Below are 19,484 nucleotides of genomic sequence, written 5' to 3'. Positions count from 1 at the left end.
TACAATTCATGGATTTTTCGCTGTTGCTTTCCGTTGAGTGTACTATGTCTGTCTTTAAAATGCGGCGGAAACAATTCATCAAGAACTTCCAACACGTGAAAGAACGAAGCGTCCTGCTAAAATATCCAGACAATGCATTCGGAATGATTCTATGTGCAGTTTTAGGATATGCCAGATTGATAGGCCTTTATTTTAGCCCTCAGCCTCGTAGGAGTTCGACTTGTGCTTGGGCTCGAACTTGAAAGTGTCGGGTGCAGGACCCAGGAACATTTCACTATAGTATCGATGAATGATTAGTTAATGAGTAGAAAAGGTTAATGAAAGAAAAGAAAACTTACGTGATCTTGATCCAGTCCTTGTAGTTTCCACTGCCCATTAGCGTCTCCAACTCATTGCGGCCGCGCCAAGCAGGAGGTCTGTCCTGAATGTTAGGAGGGAGGTGCTCCAACAGTCCAATTGGGACATAGCGATAGGCAAAGCTGAGCCACTCTAGCATGAAGCGGCGGGTTGTTCCAACACCATGCTCATCAGAGCCCCAGGCCTGAAGACCGTACTTGGCGAACTTTTCAATATAGGCCAGACGCTCAGTCGCGGACTTATCCAAATACTGGCCGGTTTGAATTTCCTCAAAGATCCATGGCTTGATCAAAGCTCCACGAGCCACCATCACAGAGTCCACACCAGCATTGTTGACGTGGTCATCGTAGTCGGTATGCGAGTAGCAGTCGCCGTTTCCAACGAAATAAGTCTTGCCGCCATTGGGCATGTGGCGGGCATCCGGTTCACGAATGGTGTCGGTCAGTGCATCCTGCTTCTTGTTTAGGCGCTTTATGAGGGCTGCACAGTCTGAGATGTATCCCCAGTCTGCTTGTCGAGTGTAGCGCTGCTGTCTACTACGTCCATGCAGGGTGATGGCTGCGGCGCCTGGGGGGCCCAGGTCCAGAACACTAGATTCATATCCACCAAGAACCATACGCTCAACCAGCTTCTGGGCGGTAGGTTGGTTATCCTTGGTTCCCATGCGAATCTTGACGGTAATCGGAATCTCCAGCGAGACAGTGTTCATACCGCGAATCATCTTCTCTAATTTGGAGTGATGATCAAGAAGAGCTGAGCCAGCTCCATCACGGAATACAAGCTCAATGGGGCAGCCGCAGTTCAAGTCAATAACGCGCAGGTTGGGTGTAAACTTCGACAACACCTCAGTAGCCTTGAGAGCTTGCCATGGCTTGTTGGCGGCAATTTGTGCGCCGAACTTGAAATCTTTGGAGTTATCATAGCCCTGAACAACATTGTCGCCTGGGATGACGGTTGGCGGTGTCATTTCCGACTCGTGCGCCTTCAACAGGGTCCATTCGGACTTTGAGCCTTGAATCAAAGGCATACTCATAGCCATCTCTGAGTATGTAAACTGCGCGCCCAGGTCTGTACAGAGTCTTCGGAATGGCATGTTGCCTTGGGTTGTGAGAGGTGCCAGAACAGGTGTCTCCGGTCCAAAATAAATGCGACGCTTCTCTGACGGCATGAAGGGAGGCTCAAGGAACTGAGCACGGTTCTCCTGCAGGTCGATCTTCGCCTGCTCGTCCGGTTCAACAAGCTCACCCTTCTCGCGAATAGTGGATCGCTGGTGGATCGCCTTCTCCAATTCGGCAGACACTTGAACGGACCATGTGGTGTAGGCATCAGCCCGGGGGGTGTCCTCGCGCTTTCTCGTAAGTGCCATTTTGTCTTGATTGGAAATGATGTTGACAATTCCCTCGGGTGTGGCGTGGGCCACACGAGGCCGAGCTTTCTCCATACGTTCTGCGTCCTCAAGCAAGATCAATTCTTTCTTGCCGTCTTCAGTCTCTCTCTCGGTTGAGTGTGAGCCAACCATGCGACATTTCCAGCCGGAAGAGCATTTCCCTAGCGCTTCGTAGACGGGACACATGTTGTTCAGGGTTGTGAGATCCTCGCGTTTATGGTCTTTCAAATAAACACGCAGATCGTGCTCAAATCGGCATTTCTCGCCATATTGGCACTCTCCGGCGGCAAATTCGTTGGCGAACATTCTCGTGCTGCAGAGACCCTTCGCATCTTTAGATGTACCGTAAGTGCGATTGGTGTTCTGGCCCTTCTTCTTCTTCTTTCCCTTGTCCTTCTTGCCACCGTCACGATCATCGTGGGCAGCGCCCTCGGCGGCATCATCAGTGTTAGTTTCATCGGCAGGGCGAGGCTTGGGTGTGATATGAATGCGATACCTGATTGATGAAAGTTAGTATTTCATAATCATTGGGGGGTAGCTGGACGTACTCTGCTTTGATAGGTGCAATTCCTCTGTCGCGCATATCTACCTGGGCGGGTTTTGAAGGTTCATCCAATCGTGCCTTCTTGGCTGGAGGCTCTTCCACATCCGCTGCGCCAGGATCATTTGCGGCGTCGCGCTTCGGAATCTCATTGTCAGGCGTAGCAACATTAGCCACTGGGGTTTGGGCCTGTATAGTCTCTGGCTCCATTGTATTTAGAATGAAAAGCGAACTGTTCACTAAACTTCGCAATCGCTATCGGAGAAACATTCAGTCAAAATTTCGAATCCAGGCGATTGTTTGCATTGTTTGCATTCAATACAATTGGCTCGGTAGGTTTGTGGAGCCTTTCCTATAACGAGCAAGCGCAAACTTAAATCCTACAACCCCGCTCACCGCCTTGGGCATCCAGGTATCTCCATGCTCGACATTACTGTAATCAATCAATACATCGATATCGGGACAAATACCATATGTGCCGACGCGGCCGGATTCAGCCGCCCCCTCGATCAGATTTGGCGTCCCGCCCGTTTGAGTTTAGTCCATCCCAATTCGGTTTGGCGCCCCGGGCTATCCTCAAACTGGCATCTGCCATCTCCGACCGCCTGCCAGCCTCACCGACTATATAACTTCCAGTGCGTCGCTCGATCATCCTCCTCTCTCTGACTGACTGTACTCTTTTCTCTCCCGTCATACCCAGCCGCGAAATGATACTGTAATTTCGGATCGCACGATATCCTTCCCCCTGCACCTGCCTGTTTCAATTGAGTTCCTCGACATACCTCCAGGGGCTTCACCAGTCCCCTCGTCCGGGATGGCAACACAAAGCCTGTGGTTTCTGCGGTTCCCCTCTGAAATGATTTCATCCATTGTGTCCTTTCTGCCAAATAAGGATGTCAAGTCCTTACGCTTAACGTATAAAGCCCTCGGCGAGATTTCACCATTCTCCTCATGAATGTTTCTTTCGGCCAACTCGTTGAATATCCAAGTTTTTTGGGCTATAGCAGACCATCCAAAGTTTTGCCACGAGATAAGGGAGATCATCTAGGACGACGCACGGTTTGTACTCGCGCCGTGAACATAGGAAACTGTATACCTAAACATCGACCCCGTGTTACGTGCCAGATTCCTTTCAACAAAAGAAGTGCATTGCTGATCGAATATCAAGTATGGAGAAGGAAAGAAAGAAAAACAAACGTAAAAACAACAATGGGGTCTTTATACCCCTTCGGGGGCAAAGCCCTATTCTCGTTTATCCCAGAAGGAAGGTACGACCAACCACACAATCCCGAACGGGAAAGTACGAGTCCCGCAAGTGCCAATCGTGCCAATCGTGACAGAGTTCCCCTCTGATGAATTGTGTTTAACTGGTCTACTGGAGAGGATGTGAGAGGAACTAGATTGGACTGAGAGAGATCAACCGTCGAAACCGACCGTTACGATCGCGATGGGAGGCCATCGCATATGGCCGGGGAGGTTCATCAAGCTTTCAGGCGAGGTATCAAGCTTTATTTATGGCTCTAGAGATAATCCCTTAGATGGAACAGATACACGCAGCCCCAAAGACGGATACGGGTCGAATCATGACCTTTTTGCGACGGAGTACACTCGACCCAACGTCAATTTCCAGGATCTTAAGAGACTAGGAATCATTTGTTAGGAATGCTACCTAGTTGACCCGAGCCTGATGCATTCTGGCGTGTTCACTGTTGCCCTATGCAGTTTGTAGACCTTTCTGTGTGGCATTCCGCGGTTTCTACTCGTCTGTCAAGACCGACCTCCTTCCCTACATATATATAACGAGCACCTGGATAGATCTCTTGTGATAGTTATGGTATTCATCAAATATTTTCTTGCTAATTAACAGACCACAATAGGACTGATAGCATCTAATAAATAATCCAGATGGCCTTTGATATCTATTCTCGTTTTGCAATCTAACAAACCAAACCTCGTCCATATCGAACTTTCACTTCCACCCCAAAAGCAACCTCTGCTTTAATACTATATGTACCCTGAAACATACCATTCTTCCACTTCACTTGGGCGCGTAACTCAGTGGTAGAGTGTTCGCTTTGCATGCGAAAAGTCCGGCGTTCAATCCGCCGCCCGTCCATCCTTTTTTTGTCCGTTTCATTTTTTGCTCGCAAAGCCGGCGCGATCAGGCGAGTGTGCCACCTCCATTTTGCCTAGAGTATGATTATAACCTTGATTATTCTACGTTTTTCTAAGCTTTCATTTCTATAAATGTTTCGTTATATGACTTGCTTAAATTTAGGTGATTTGTGGATTTACCCCAGATATAAATTGTACATATACAACCCTTTTAATAAAATCAAATTTAGAAATGAACTATTAGGGACAATCTTACAAGAGCAACGAAGAAGATCATTCCGAGGAAGTAATGAAGATGCGAGAAATGACTTACTACTATAGTTTCTGAACTGCCGCTCGTTCATTTCTTTCATTTTGGTCTGTCTCGGTTTTTGATATCTAGAGCATATTTGCTGCACTTGTTCCTGAGACGGCTATTTGACCGACTTTTCCATATATAACATGTGTGAGCAGAGTGTTGTCATTCGATTGATGATATTGTACCTCACTCCATAAAGAGCAAATTGGTCGTGATATGTGATATCAGACTCTAACTACTAGCTCCCCATCAAATCCAGGTGCCTGAGAAAAGTAATAACCGCGCTGATTACTGACCACCATCTTCTTGGTACTCTCCTCAATGTAATTGACATTGAAGTGCGTATGCCCAAACGCCCATAATTTTACGAGCGGACTCTTCCAGACCTCCTGTCTAGAGAGATTGCTGGCAAAGCCCGACGACAGCGAGCTGTTTACATGCCTTGGATCAACCGCCCGCGGATCCTGAGTGACTGGGCTATGATGTGTAAAAACCACGAGCTTGCGATGCGGCTCAGAGCTAGCGATATGAGAAACCTGTCTATTTAACCACCCCAAGTCTGCATCATGGGCAGCTGTGTGGTCGTCAACCGTCCAGTCTTTTATGTTGTAAAAGTCATTGAGACCATAGCTGACGTGCTCCTTATGGGCCTCGCTCACTCGCGAAAAAAGTGTGCACCCTAGGACAGTCAATTCTGGTGAGAGGTCGTAGCGAGTCTGATCCAAGAAGACGAAAGAACCCATAGTTTCCGGATGTCCATCTTGTTCTGTTGAACGCCGACGATCAACAGATGCCGAAAATTGATGAAGGAGTTTCTTCGTCTCCTCCCAGGTTGAATCGTAGGGCTCATGGTTTCCCAACAGGAAGAAAACGATTTGGAATTGGCGCAACTGGGTCTCGATGAATGTAATGAAGCCTGCGTCATTGACAACTCCTATGTCACCTAGGAGGGCAAGATATGGCGCCTTCGGGGAGATATTGAACACATCATAGGCAGACGGATTTTCTAAATGTAAATCCGACAATATCTGAAACGTGGACATCTGGCCGTACACCGAATGAGGCAAGTGTTGCTGATGTTATGGATGAATGTCTGGGGGGCGATAGTCACCAGCCAACCAGATGCAATGCCAAAAGACCCGCCAAGTGTGGCTAAGTTACATGTGGCGGTGCAGATATACATAGTGTGGCGTAACACAGCCTCCTTCCCTCAGTTGTCTAAGCGCCCAGACATGGATGATCTCATAGGAACCCCTCCTTGGCTCTTGGCCAAGAAAATACATTTATCTCCTTCCTTCCCCTATTTCAACGTTCCTGATTTCTTTGTTCCAAGGTTGTCTTTAGAGGTGTTCCTGAGCTTCTTTCCATCGGCTTATCAACTATTGTCATACGACGTCATAACCGCGTTATCAACACCTTAATATTGCGGGCAATATTGAAAGACACAAGATAGCGACCAACACGATGGCGAGCGCAGCACACGATCCCAGACTGCTATACAGCGTCAATAATATCCGTGCTTTCCACATCCAAGATGGCGAAGAGCAGGACCTCACGCCGTCCGGCGCTCAAACCCTATCACTGCTAATGGTCCCCACCAACACCGCCACTGCTGGCCCTGGGACAGATTGGCCTGAAGATTCACCGGAAGAGGATTTCTACCTTCACCTATACATCCCACCTGAGCTCGATATTGCGATCCCGGCGACCACACAGATCTTCCACCAAGCTCCCGACAGTTATCTGATTCCCCGCTGGGACATGGGTCCCGAAGCTGGCGCTTTCATTCGCATCCAGTTCCCTAGCATTGGAACTGGCCCTAGCAATGTGTCTCAGGATGATATTGATACCTTTGAATCTATCCTTGCGCAGTGTACTGCATTCCTCGAGCGCACCCCGTACCCGAAGGCTCAGGACTATACTGCTTACAACCCGGCCGACTACGCACCCGGCGAGGGTTATGTCGGGACACCCGATACAAAGCAAGGAGATGCACATGGAAGAATTGTGCTTGTGGACGAAGAAAACGGCAGTGTGGTCGGAGAGCTAGGAGACGGCTACAATGTAGTCGAGGATGCCGACGTGAAGCCTGGCTCTAAGAGTAAGTGTTGAACCATGGTCACCTGTCAATCAGCAACTGACTAATATCGAACAGGACCGGTAGGAATTGAACTTCCTGCAGAAGGCGGAGGCAATCAAGTCAGCGTCAGCAATGTCTCCGAAGAATACCTGTCATTGGCCCGGCATCCGGCATATAAGAACTCGACACTCGTTCAGAGTTCGGCTACAGCATCTCGTCTGATAGTGACTGGATCAACATATCTGGCAAGTGCTATTGCGAGTGGCGCGGAGAATTTCCAAAAGAAGACACAGCCGAACCCCAAGCCTTTGAAATTCTCAGACGCTACCCACGCGCGCATTCGCAAGGTCGGCAATTTATCCAACGGAGCAGCAGATATTTCTGCTCGCACAGTCGGACAGGTCGGAAGAGTTGCACAGAACATAGGCGCGTCACTGGCACGCAAGCAAGAATCTGGCCGGAATAAAGGCTTCGACAGGCGCAACCCACCACCAGAATACAAGCCCGGTGTGTTGAACAAATCAATGATCGCATTTACAACCCTGGCCGACGGTATCGAGCAGAGTGCCCGAAACATGCTATTCTCCGGTGCTGGCGCCGCCAGCTCCATGATCGAACACCGTTACGGAAATGAGGCAGGCGCCGTGACAACCCACCTGACGGGCGGAATCAAGAACGTTGGATTGGTTTACATCGACGCCACCGGTGTCAGTCGCCGCGCGCTATTGAAGTCTGTTGCCAAGGGCATGGTCGTTGGAAAGATGCGCGATGGTCAACAGGTTGTCGTCGGCGGTGGCGACGGCGGCCAGGTACCGGCTAACGCCGTGCAGTCTGCTTCGGGCCCTTCTAGCTTGGGTGCCCGGGACCCTGTTGTGCGGCGTGCGTCGCCTACCCTCACACCGCCTCCTGCATATGGTGCGTCGGGGACAAGGTCCCTCAAGGGGGGGCCCACGTCAGGGGGTAAGCGGTAAAATCTGGGGGCTGGCGCTAGTCACAGTGCTTGGAGGTGCGAGATCTCGTATAGGAGATGTTTGGGTTTTTTTTAATTTTTGTGATTTGGTACGACGGACATGATTTCTCTTTTTGCAAGCTCTTGATTGAGGATTGAGGCTGGCAGCTTCTTGGTTTTTCTATTTTACACTTTTTGATACCTATGTACTTGATTTCCTCTCATTCTTGGCTTTCCCTTCCATTTTAGTGCTCAGACCTTGCCGCTCCGCAGGCCTATATTTAGCTACAATTACTTTTCTCTTTCAGTTGATCGGATCCTGTAGATGCATGGTTACTATAATCAGCTTCTCTTTTGAACTATCGCTTCTTTTCACTTACTGAATGTGGCGGAACCATCGCGGGGAATATTTTGTATTATCGTTTCCTGGCCAACACCTCGTCATGTGTCATGTTGAATTGTCTGTGTCCATGTTACCATCCTTCAAAGAAGTCCCTCCTCTTTGTTTGCCAAGGTGAAAAAAAAATCCAAACTCCTCTTCCTCTTTATCTAGCCTTCTTCCTCTAGCCTTCATAGCGACGATGGCTGGTTTCGACCTCACGGAATAAAAGTTGGACAATGATCTTATCTCGTCTATTTCTAATTTTCCAGTCTCAATAGGTATCCCAAACCTTCTTTGGGGCAACTATCTACTTACTGTTTATGGAGTTCCTACGATTGTGGATGTCAGTATTTTATCTCGATTGGCCGGATCAGTCTACTAATATTCTAATAGGAAGCAGCTTTTGTTACTCCGGATGATCTTACCCAAGTCGCATTCTCTTCACTCAAGAGTGCTGGGTTTTTGCCCTGTAACAGCTTAGGCTGTCCACACTTAGATGCAAACCGAGTGCCACCGGCATTCAAGCACCTGCATATTAATGATGAGGTTGCGGTCTCGCTCTATCGGAAATCTGATGTACTATGGGAGTTTGACTTGGAGAATAATCCAGATATTATGATTGCGTCGGACGATCGACTCCTATCGGCATCTCTAGGTCGTGGCCGAGGACGCTTCTTATCGTGTCCTTGTACCGTGAAAATCCCTTCTGCTGTGAAATATTGTGAGGCCCTGATTCTATTACTTTGCCGTGACTACGACTCTTCTTACGAGACTTATTGGCTAGCTATTCTGAGCTATATATTGGAGTATGTTAACGGTACGGATATTTTGGATGAAAACAAGCTGCAAGAAGGTTACAGAAAGTTTTACCATGCCCTCAAATTAGAAGATCCAGAGATATATTCAATACTGGATGAGCTCCGATTTGCCTTGATTGAAGAGCGTCGCCTCCCAGTGATAAATTATTAACAAGGCCAGGCTAATACCACAAGGCATAACAAGAGACACAAATAAGACACCAAAGAAGATATAGCGCGTTGTCCTTTTTGACCTTGCCCTCATAGTTATTCAGGACGTTTGCTGTCGCCTTACGTAATATATCCCTTCAATTCTATTGGCTAGAAATGGGACGCGCCCCAATACATATAATAGCGGCCCCACAAGGTGCCTACCTAGAGAGTATACAACGTAGTAAAGTTGGGGCTTTCCACTCTCTGTTTCTTTCCTCTCATCATCACTCTCCAGACATCTTTTTATCATGGAATCACGTATTGAAGATGGTCAGCCAGATCCTCTGCATATCTTTTCGGAGTTTGAAGACCCCACTCGTCATAGCCTCATCCAGCAGATCGTTCAGGATGACCCAGGATTGGCCATGATCCCGCAGCAGAATCTCTATGCCTTATGGTTCAGTGATATTAGTACTCTACAGGAGAAGGCCAATGCGCAAACCAAAGTCGCGAAAAAGCTCCGCGCAAGAGACTTGAGGGTGCTCTCCAACCAGTACGACGTTGTTGGTATTTGTGAGTGGATCCACAAGTTATATCTACAATATTAAACTAACTATTCTTCAGGGGCTTGTGAGGGGCAGACTACTGCAGCCAGCAGAGAAGAACCCCAAGGTTCTGCGCCTCGGCTGGGTCTTAGTGAACGCGGTCGATCCAGCTCGCCCAACACTGGCTCCTCTAGCAAGCCATCTACGCCAGAGCACGAGAACACGGTGGATGTGAGTTCATCAGAAATCACAAAGAGGAAATAGTGCTAATACGGTCTTCTAGCTCCCATCCGAGAGTGCTAACCGTGATGGTTATCATTGCGTAGTGACGAAGCGTGGACTACCATTGATTGAGAGTGCCCATATCATACCGAAAAAGCTCAACGGTGCTCGGAGTCTGTACCTCACGCAATATGAGTGCTGGGCCTGGCTTAGTGCTTTCTGGGGCGATGAGAAAGTCGACAGGCTGCAAAGCCTCTTGGTGTCTGAGGGCATAATGGACACGGAGCGACTTTATAACCAGATCACTCTGGATATCCAGGTGCAGAAATATTGGGATCGTGCGATGTGTGCACTCCGCCCTATTTGGGTCAGTGAAGACCAAACAGAAATGCAAATCGCGTTTCATTGGCTGCCTCTTAAAGAGAGCCTCCCGGGGTTGGAAAATACTTATCGGGGTGAGATGGTCTCGGTTATGGAGAACCCATACCAGGATCCAAAGTACCGACCTCGCGAGACCCCTGGGAACAATAACTTCATTTTCCATATAGAGACGGGAGTTAGAATCCCCTCGGGATATGTCTTCACGGTCAAGACGGACAATAAGTATGAACGGCCACTGCCCTCCATGGAACTTTTGGAACTGAGGTGGCATTTGGCTCGCATTGCTTGTATGCGGGGCAGAGACGAGGACGGAGATGGTGCTTATGAGTCTGATGGTGGCTTTTCCGTCCGTTCAGGCTCTTGATCCCCTATCTAGAAAGAAGCTATGCTCCACGAGAATATACCTTTCCGTCCAGCCACCAAGGCGCCACCGTCGCCCTCAAAGCTACAGAATGTGTCTTTCGAGAATGATTTCAGTCCTTTTCTCCAGGAGTGATGGATATATTTCGCGCTCTTGACGGTGTGGCTGGCTGTGGCCTTGCCTTGCTCCTGACAGCGTTCTCTAGGCTTCCTGTGGCTAGCTTCTGTTTTGTCTTTGTTCTGACAGCGTTCTCTGGGTATCCTCCTTCCTGACGGAGTGACTGGTTTCGGTTTGTCTTGATACTGGTATGTTAGAGTAGGATGGACGTATGGGTTAGGTTTCATTTCGCTTAGGTGATAACAATACATGTCGAATCTGACCTTCGAAAATATGTGAATTTTTCGTTTGATTCCTATATGAGTGACTTCCGGTCTTTCTGCGACCGGGGTCTTCCAGGATGCCTTCGGGTGTTCTGGAAGATCCAACAGCCATGAGCTTGGATCTCTGCTGCTGAGATGCGACCGTTTGGATGTCAGGGTAGACGAGGCAGATGTAAATTGTGCTGTCTGTCTTCGTACAGATATCCATTAAAACGAATTTCGAAATTAGAGAGTAAATGATTATTCGAGAAATGACTCCCAACAACCCAAAACGGCAAACCAGGTACGCGGTTTACTCTATAAACAACCAACAAAGCCAAGTCACTCCTATAACTAGAATTTGGCCAAAAAAAAGATATTCAATTCTTATTTCCAACCCGTTTTTGCATTGTTTTGCATTTTCGGGCTTATGGCGAGGGCAATGATAGCCATTAGACAGGGTTGCTCATATGCGTTGCCAGCTGCCGCTGGACGATCTATCGGATATTGATTGGATGATGATATACAACGTTGTAGAGGCAAAAACTGCCAGCGCATCGATTGACAGTTGTCCACGGCCCACCGTGGTGGCTTTGTCCAATGAGGGCGATCAGCACTCACATGAGTATCAAGTCACAAACGCTTGACATTTACGTCTGGAGTATTGGTGATCCGGGGGCTGTCAAAAAAGTAGAAAAGCTGTGGGTGATTGAGTGGATTGAGCATCAATTACTCCGTACTGCATGCAGATATGTACTCCGTATATTGATGGAGACAGTGGATAAGTGGATAGAGTAAGGTTTAGTCTTGCAGGCCGGACTATCCAGGCACCGCATCGAGTGGTGTGCACTCCATTTTGACCAAGATTATATGATTTTCAAGGTCGCAGTTGGATATAAAATTCGAACAGATCGGGATCCGACCATGGTTCTTGCTATGCTTACCGTGGTTGGATGGTTCCAGGGTTCGGGCTATGGCCCCTCTTCAATCTGCGTATTACCCCCATACGGAGTCCTCCGTAGCTTCAAAGCGTTAAAGCCCGAAGCGAGAGTCCACTATGGTGAGCGCTAATTGTCAGGATCAAGCTAGGGAGGTGAACTACTGCACGCTATTCTTATATCTAATCTCTGGATCTTTTGAGTCTGGGATTGATCAAGTCAACAACATTGAGTTTATTAAAAATAGTTATAATTAATCTAGTAGTAACATTGATTTAATTCAGATGCTAAGTAGGCTGGACCAATGAAGAAGGAGAAAAAACCCGAGATCTGGGCTTCCGTTCTGAGAGAGGTTAATAATGACGATCGTCCCAAGTGTCCACTCTATGAGGATTCGAAACAGCCGGTGCAACCCCCTATTTATTATTTTTTGCATCTTTCGCTTGAAACCGAGCAATTTAGCGCCCGGTCAATGGTCATGCTACTATTATTTCGGGCATATCCACAGAGGACGTTGTAACGCCATACACTTCTCTCCCTTCTTTGGCACATGCGAGGATCTCTCGGGACTCGAGCCCTTTTTGGCACAGGTTACTGGCGCAAGGGATTCGAGATCAATATATGGGCAATTAATCTATCCACTCTTCATACAGGATTTAGTTTGTCTTTGTCCTGATGTATCATAACAGTCCTTGGCCTATGTACAGACTCGGTATATGTAGTATAGCTTCTCTATTTCAGATCTTAGCAAGATACAACAAGATAGAGATAGTCCAATTCATAGTATAATACCAAGTAGCTCGTAGACTTGCATGTAAACATCCCCGTATCATATCAGTCAAACCCTCATCCAAGGCTCAAGAGCCAAAGACCCGCCTCCCCCAGACTAACAGAAACTACCAGTCGTATCTTACCTCCTCTTTTTTCCTTCTTCACCTTCTCATCCGGCCTCTCCCTCTACCCTTTGGGCCTTTTTTTTTTTTTTTTCTTTTGGTCTGTGTTTTCTTGTTTCTTTGATTCTGTTCTTTGGAGGTCTCTTCTGCCCCCTTTTTCGACTCGGATCCCCCGACCGGTGTTTCCCGTCTTTTTCCTCCCCTCGCGACCCCTGTCCGCGCCCCTCAGTAATCCTATTTTCGACAATGTTCATCTGTTGTCGCAATTGAATCAGAGTTCTGTTGATCAGGTCCGCAATCGCGTCCGAGACATTTGTTACCGCGTTTGCTCGATTCCTTGGACAACGTGCGACCGCAAACCCCAAGTCGTGGGTCTGGAGGGGAACTCTTGAAGTACTGCAGCGCAGGTATCTTTAGCTTTCCTTTCGTTTTTCGAGAAACTTGTTGTTTTTCGACGCGTCTTGACACCTGAACAAGCTCGCGACCTGGTGTCCTCGGTGATATTCAACCATCATCTAACGGTTTTTGCGCGATTGGTCGTAAGCTAGTCCCCCCCCATTCCTCCGATCGGATCTCCTGCTGTCAGTTGCCCACCCCCCCATTCTTGGGTGAAAAGGCACATTTTTGGCGATTATCGATAAGCATCTGGGGAAATATTCAAGCTGACCCATGGCCCAATGTCTACAGAGCGCGCTTTGCAGAGTCATTTGGCGAGTGCGACCGGTCGCCCCAACCTCCCGACTTTTGCCAAACACCGCCGGGCATTGTGTTCCCTCGCGCCAATTGTGCCAATCGCAATTGATACCAGAATCGTGTCAACGAGTGCCCGCAGAAGCTGCCTCGGACCGTCACACAGCAAGTCTCGTAAGGCTTTGCGCATCTACTAGACAAAGGTATGCTATCGGCCGTGATGCAAATTGCCTCACAGCGCGTACCCGTCCACCAAACCATTCCATTTGATAAATAGGTTGCTAATCTCCAACAGCCGTTTCTGAGGCCGGTCCCGAACAGCTTTTTCCGGCTATGAGCACTTCTCATCAGCAGGCCGTGCCACTCCCCGCTCATGCCTCTGCAGTATCGACCACATCATCTCCAGCCCAGAAGAATGCGCGCGCACCCTATCCCGACATGCTAGGTTCACCGCCGGTTCCTCCCCCGAGGACCTCTTCCAGTCGCCGTACTCAAAATGAAACCTCTACAGAGAAAACGAGTAGCTCTCGACAAGGCAAGAGCAGGTCCGATCGAAAAGACACCCGTGATCGCACGCGCGATAGCACGCGCGATGACCGAAATGGCAGATCACGGAGGCAGCCTGAGGACACATCTCGTGAAGTACAATCAAGGACGGATTCAGAAGTGGACATCCCTGGCCGTGTAAAAGAACCAAGTTCGGAGGCCAAGTCTGTGCTACCTAGTGACTATGGTATGGACGAGAGAGAACGACCCGCCACAGAAAATGCCTCTACGGGTAGCGTCGAAGAGGAGGCTCGTGGGCCTCGAAGTCGGCATGATTACAATAATGGGAACGTTGTCAAACGCAAGGAAACCACCTTCGGCTCGTACATTCTCGGACAAACCCTCGGCGAGGGAGAGTTTGGAAAGGTCAAGCTGGGATGGAAGCGCGATGGCACTCTCCAGGTAGCAATCAAGCTCATCCGAAGAGACACACTGGGGACCAACCCCAGCCGATTACCGAAAATCTACCGTGAAATCGCCATTCTGCGTGAGCTGGCGCACCCCAACATTGTGCGCCTCCACGAGATGGTGGAAACTGACCGTCACATTGGTATCATCATGGAATACGCGTCGGGAGGTGAACTGTTTGATTACATCTTAAATAATCGATATCTCAAGGATAATTCTGCACGCCGGCTGTTTGCTCAGCTGGTGTCCGGTGTTGGTTATCTGCACAAGAAGGGTATTGTGCACCGTGATCTCAAGTTGGAGAACTTGCTACTCGATCGGAATCGCAACATCATCATTACTGACTTTGGATTCGCCAACACCTTCGACCCGGTGGATCCTTTAGACGAGGAAATGGAGTACAACTTGACCAACAAAGAATACGTCAAACGGAAGCGACTAGACAAGATTGGTCCAAATGGGCTAAGGCGAGGCGATCTTATGCAGACCAGCTGTGGTAGTCCCTGCTATGCAGCCCCCGAGCTTGTCGTGAGCGATTCTTTATACACAGGCCGGAAGGTGGATGTGTGGAGCTGTGGTGTAATTTTGGTAAGTCTTTTCTTACAGACAGAATCCGACTCAACTAACTTGTTGTAGTATGCCATGCTGGCGGGATACCTACCCTTCGATGACGACCCAGCAAACCCAGATGGCGACAACATTAATCTCCTTTACAAATATATCGTCACTACTCCTCTCACATTCCCGGAATACGTCACGCCACATGCGCGCGATTTATTGAGACGGATACTGGTTCCTGATCCCCGGAAACGTGCAGACCTGTTCGAGGTTGCCCGTCACAGCTGGCTCAGCGAGTTCTCGAATGTTGTGTCTCATATCACAAGTAGTACGACAAACGTTGTGGACATTGCGAATACAACGATCCCATCTGGTAAGGACCTGCTCTCTGTGGGTGGTCAATGTTCGAATTACTCACATAAGGCTATAGAAACCCAAAAGGAAGCACCGCCTCTTGTCCGTAGTGCTTCAGTGCGCGAACCACCGAAGACACATCAGCACGCCCCTGCTGTTGGTGGCTTGAACCATCATGCTGGAGATGTTTCTCAAGACCCGCCGTCCGAAAAGTCTAGAACCCCCCGCGATGCCAAGCGGAGAACGGTCCAAGTCGAATACGTTGCTCCTCAATCACAAACGACCCGAGGAGAACCTCCGGTGGAAACGTCTGCATCACGAAGCCGAGTCCCGGCCCCATCTGAGGCCCAGATCGCAGCTTCAGCGCAACAACCCACAGAGCCTGCAACTGCACCACTCAACCTGAACAAGCCACTTCCAGGGCACTTGCCGCGGTCGGCCTCGGACCACGCAGCCATGACGGGGTCGCAGACGAGTGGGATGTCGCAAGGGCATCGGCCAGCCACTGGTACTTCTATGAGCTCCTTTGGAAACACTGGTCGTTTGCCTTCTCGCGGCTCCTATGGACAGCCGGTGGCTCCTACTGTTACCGCAACTAACACAGAAGGCCGCCTAGCACAGCCCAAGAGCAGGCAATTTGCTCTTCCACAGGATCCTGCACAGGGATCGAGCACATCTATCCGTCGTGCAAGCACCCAGAACCAGCAATTGCCTGCCACCTTTAACACTACTCCCCGACAAGAGCCGCCAAAAGGCCACAAGAGGTCCAATACTGTTTCCAGCCTGGGCGAGAAACTGTTCGGTCGTTCTGGTTCAATATTGGGTGGTCGTTCGCAGTCTAATGCCACTCGTACAAAGCAAGACAAGCGTTATCCTCCTGTCAGCATGAAGGAGCCTCTACCGAGGGAAAACTCCAGAGTGTCTGTGGATTCCCGCCGCTCGATGCAATACCCCCATAACCGCAAGACAAGCGAGTCTGGCGCGGAAAACCGTCCTCGTCGATTCTCATTACTCCCGCAATCCTTCTCATTTCGCGGTTTCTCTAATACCCGGGCTCCGACTCCCGAAGAACCCTCGCAGATCCCTCGTCCCGTGGACCCCCGTGTCCCGCAACGCCCTACCTCGGGCCCTGCCGGCCCCTCGCAGGGTCGCTCTCGGGCGACAAGCTATGGCACGCAAGAAGCTATGGGGATAGTTGACGAGGGACCCGGCGAAGATGTTCATACCGAACCTGAGCCGCTTAGCTATGAGGCCCAGATTGATCAACAGTTTGCAGACCTGGGATCTCAATTTGACTACCAAAGTGGTTCCTTTGGAGTCCCCTCGCCTGAGGAAGTCTACCAGAACTCTGCAGACCGCATTGATCAACAAAATCACTCATCTAAACCAAACTACTACGATGATTACAATGGCCCATATGACAGCGCGCCTAGGCAGTCGACGCAGGTTGGCCGGTCAGGCCGTGGGCCGGGTGTTTTGCAGAAAAGCCACCGCAAATTCGCGGACGCCTACGAATATGAGCGCGACGGGTCTCACCATTCCGGCAGCTCGGGGGCTGCACGCAAAGTCATGGACTTCTTCCGAAGACGCGCCAAGTCCCGCGGCGGCGATGACCGTTGATTTACGGTTTAGCCAATAGATAAAAAGCAATATTCTATCTCAAACGGACTGACCGCGGAGATTGGACCGATCAAGCACTCTTGCGGCTTGAGCTTTGATCTTAGAAGCTGATTCAAACCCTATCATTCTGATGCTTCTTTTGAGTTGCTTGAAAGAGCAGCGAGGTTGTTTGGATACCCCGTGATACCCTGCTTTTGTTCCCTTCTTATGCATGGAGCGATTCCTCTTCATCCGTCGGGTGTTTGATTAATTATCTAGCATTTTCTTTATTTCCTTTGTCTAGCTACATTTTCCTTGCTCCTAATGTTTCGCTTTTGTTCGCTGTTCCCCCCGTTTTACCCCAATATGTGATTTGCATTCCCCTTCTACTGTTACTATTATCTCTGGCTGTAAAGTGAGACCTCATCCGTGTTCTTGTTCAGAACATTTTATTATTCTCTTGAACCTTTTTTTTCGCTTCTCATTGTCCCCTCTTAGCTTTTATTTGTTCCTCTATGAGAGGCTCTGTCCACGATAATTCAATTGTGACATTATTTCCATTCTTCTGTCTATGTCTATGTACCTTAATGTGTGGCTTTGTCCTTTAAGGTGGATGTTTCTGGAAGTTATTGAGGCCTTCCTATTCTATTGCTATTCTCATACTCTATTACTTGACTACAACAAATGTGGTCAGTACATTGTTACTTGGGAAGCTCCAATATACCTCGTTATCAAGCGGAAGACTCTATATCTCCCTTAAGCTGCTTGTAGTTGATGTAGTGTAACATGATTAACATCAGAATACCTATTCCAGGGTAGGTACTTTCAACCGCTCAACCTTCACCAGATCAGCCTCCCTATTCAAGCTCTCAATCTCAGCCGTAGTAAAAGGAATACCCTCCGCCAACCGTTTCTCCTCAGTAATCATCTCAATCTCCCCAGGGAAGTAAATCCGATCCACACCATCCATCCTCTCCGACCCAACAACCCGCCGATAAAGATAATCCATCCTCCCCTTAAACTCCTCAATAGTCATAAACAAATCCGGCTTAACAGCCACCAAAAAATGCCCCACATCAGCCGGCCTCGACGGGTCATACGGGTTAGTAACATGACCCGCAAAAGCCGACCCAGAAAGCACCCCGGAGAAAACATCCATCATAACCGCCAGCGCCGACCCCTTCGGCCCCCCCATCGGCAACATAACACCCCCCAAAGCCTCCGCCGGATCATCCGTCCTAGCCCCATCCTTATCCAGCGCCCAATCCGTCGGAATCCTCTCCCCCCGCCGCAACGCCTTATAAACCTTCCCCCGCGCCGCAACCGAAGGCGCCATATCTAGTATAAACGGTCTGTTGCCCTGCCCCGCCGGCGCCCCACACGCAATCGGCGACACACCCATCAGCTTCTCCCGCCCACCCCACACCGGCAGCGCGGGCGAGCTATTCGTAAACACGAGCGACATCATGTCCGCGTCCAGCGCTTGCTGCACCAGCCACGCAGACATGCCGAAGTGGTTCGAGTGCTTGACGGAGACCATTCCGATGCCGAAGGTCTGCGCCATTGAGATGGCGAGTTTCATTCCTTCGTGCGCGGCGACGAAGCCGAAGCCGTTGTGCGCGTCTACTTGCGCTGCTGCTGGTGTTATTTGCTGGATTGTGGGTGTTGCGGTTGGGTCTAGGGCTTTCTGCCGGATTCGTTCTATGTAGGATGGGATGCGGTTGCTGCCGTGTGTGTCTACGCCGCGGAGGTCGGCGGATAGGAGGCATTTGGAGATTATTTCGGCGTGCGGTGGGGGGGTGTTGTTTGCGATGAGGATTTGTTTGATGAAGGTTTGGAGGGCTGGGGGGTTGATGTTGTGGGTTTGGTGGGGTTCGTTGGGTTGGTCGGACATTTTGGATTTGGATTGGGTGGGTTTGATGTGGGATTTTGTTGTTTTAGAAGCTGGGTTGGGTGTGGGTTGTCCTGTAGAGATTCTTTTATAGACGCGGGGACGGATGTGTTGCGAAATGCGGGGCCCCACGGGTTTATGAGGGGTATAGCCCTATTTCGGAGTACTTCCGAGGTTTGGTGGGTATATTCTATAACGAATATATGGGGTTTGAGAGCTTGATATTGTCGAACCTTTCAAAAACAAAGGATGTTGCGCCTGCCTACGAGATCATTACGGATATCTATTGATCCTACGACATACACAGTACTCCATACTCACGGTAAGGTGCATGGTATAAGCCAATAAGAATTAAGTCAAGGAATGGCCGCTATGCACATCCAACAAGGGCGGTCGGTGTAGGAACCAACGCCAATCTCCTCAATGCTTACCCCCTGAATACATTCAAGATCAGTACCCCTTCCAGCATTGAATTCCCGTCCAAATGAGTGTTCCATCGCTGCCTGATGATCTATCAGATTCAGACTTCGGCGACGTTGTGAGCACCGAAAACGACGAGCTTGATCTCGAAGCAATCTCAGAGCCCTGGCATAAGTACGATATAAAAGAAACACCAAACGTTTTTTACCCTGTTTATCTCGGAGAAGTCCTCAATGAGAGATGTCTGGTCGAACATAAAA

At 49.3% G+C, this 19,484-nt stretch overlaps 7 protein-coding genes across 7 annotated transcripts; 4 read left to right on the top strand and 3 right to left on the bottom strand.

The window, feature by feature from the left end:
* Positions 1-192: 192 nt before the first annotated feature.
* On the bottom strand, positions 193-2,495 carry dus3 (tRNA dihydrouridine synthase DUS3; the record flags this gene model as incomplete). The annotated part of the gene is made up of 3 exons (XM_039071740.1): positions 193-274; positions 339-2,240; positions 2,293-2,495. 3 exons carry the CDS (start codon positions 2,493-2,495, stop codon positions 193-195), a joined length of 2,187 nt encoding a protein of 728 aa, XP_038930164.1.
* A 2,427-nt stretch (positions 2,496-4,922) lies between these two features.
* Positions 4,923-5,741, bottom strand: LCP9604111_4079 (Ser/Thr protein phosphatase superfamily; the record flags this gene model as incomplete). The annotated part of the gene is made up of 1 exon (XM_039071738.1): positions 4,923-5,741. One exon carries the CDS (start codon positions 5,739-5,741, stop codon positions 4,923-4,925), a length of 819 nt encoding a protein of 272 aa, XP_038930163.1.
* Positions 5,742-6,162: 421 nt separating this feature from the next.
* On the top strand, positions 6,163-7,749 carry LCP9604111_4078 (senescence-associated domain-containing protein; the record flags this gene model as incomplete). Its single annotated transcript, XM_039071737.1, has 2 exons — positions 6,163-6,799; positions 6,854-7,749. The coding sequence occupies 2 exons, from the start codon at positions 6,163-6,165 to the stop codon at positions 7,747-7,749; spliced, it is 1,533 nt and encodes a 510-aa protein (XP_038930162.1).
* A 559-nt stretch (positions 7,750-8,308) lies between these two features.
* LCP9604111_4077 (uncharacterized protein) lies at positions 8,309-9,078 on the top strand (the record flags this gene model as incomplete). Its single annotated transcript, XM_039071736.1, has 3 exons — positions 8,309-8,315; positions 8,388-8,452; positions 8,503-9,078. 3 exons carry the CDS (start codon positions 8,309-8,311, stop codon positions 9,076-9,078), a joined length of 648 nt encoding a protein of 215 aa, XP_038930161.1.
* A 289-nt stretch (positions 9,079-9,367) lies between these two features.
* On the top strand, positions 9,368-10,571 carry LCP9604111_4076 (uncharacterized protein; the record flags this gene model as incomplete). Its single annotated transcript, XM_039071735.1, has 3 exons — positions 9,368-9,632; positions 9,684-9,835; positions 9,888-10,571. The coding sequence occupies 3 exons, from the start codon at positions 9,368-9,370 to the stop codon at positions 10,569-10,571; spliced, it is 1,101 nt and encodes a 366-aa protein (XP_038930160.1).
* Positions 10,572-11,984: 1,413 nt separating this feature from the next.
* Positions 11,985-16,934, top strand: LCP9604111_4075 (putative serine/threonine protein kinase (Kin4); the record flags this gene model as incomplete). The annotated part of the gene is made up of 8 exons (XM_039071734.1): positions 11,985-12,097; positions 13,049-13,165; positions 13,236-13,297; positions 13,446-13,580; positions 13,646-13,651; positions 13,744-14,990; positions 15,039-15,333; positions 15,391-16,934. The coding sequence occupies 8 exons, from the start codon at positions 11,985-11,987 to the stop codon at positions 16,932-16,934; spliced, it is 3,519 nt and encodes a 1,172-aa protein (XP_038930159.1).
* Positions 16,935-17,718: 784 nt separating this feature from the next.
* On the bottom strand, positions 17,719-18,807 carry LCP9604111_4074 (Ldh family oxidoreductase; the record flags this gene model as incomplete). Its single annotated transcript, XM_039071733.1, has 1 exon — positions 17,719-18,807. One exon carries the CDS (start codon positions 18,805-18,807, stop codon positions 17,719-17,721), a length of 1,089 nt encoding a protein of 362 aa, XP_038930158.1.
* Between the last annotated feature and the right edge of the window lie 677 nt (positions 18,808-19,484).

The sequence above is a fragment of the Penicillium roqueforti genome (assembly GCF_015533775.1).
Source record: "Penicillium roqueforti strain LCP96 04111 chromosome Unknown scaffold_07, whole genome shotgun sequence".
NCBI classification, from domain to species: domain Eukaryota; kingdom Fungi; phylum Ascomycota; class Eurotiomycetes; order Eurotiales; family Aspergillaceae; genus Penicillium; species Penicillium roqueforti.
Note: the sequence above shows the minus strand (reverse complement) of the source record. Positions and strands in the feature narration are given on the sequence as shown.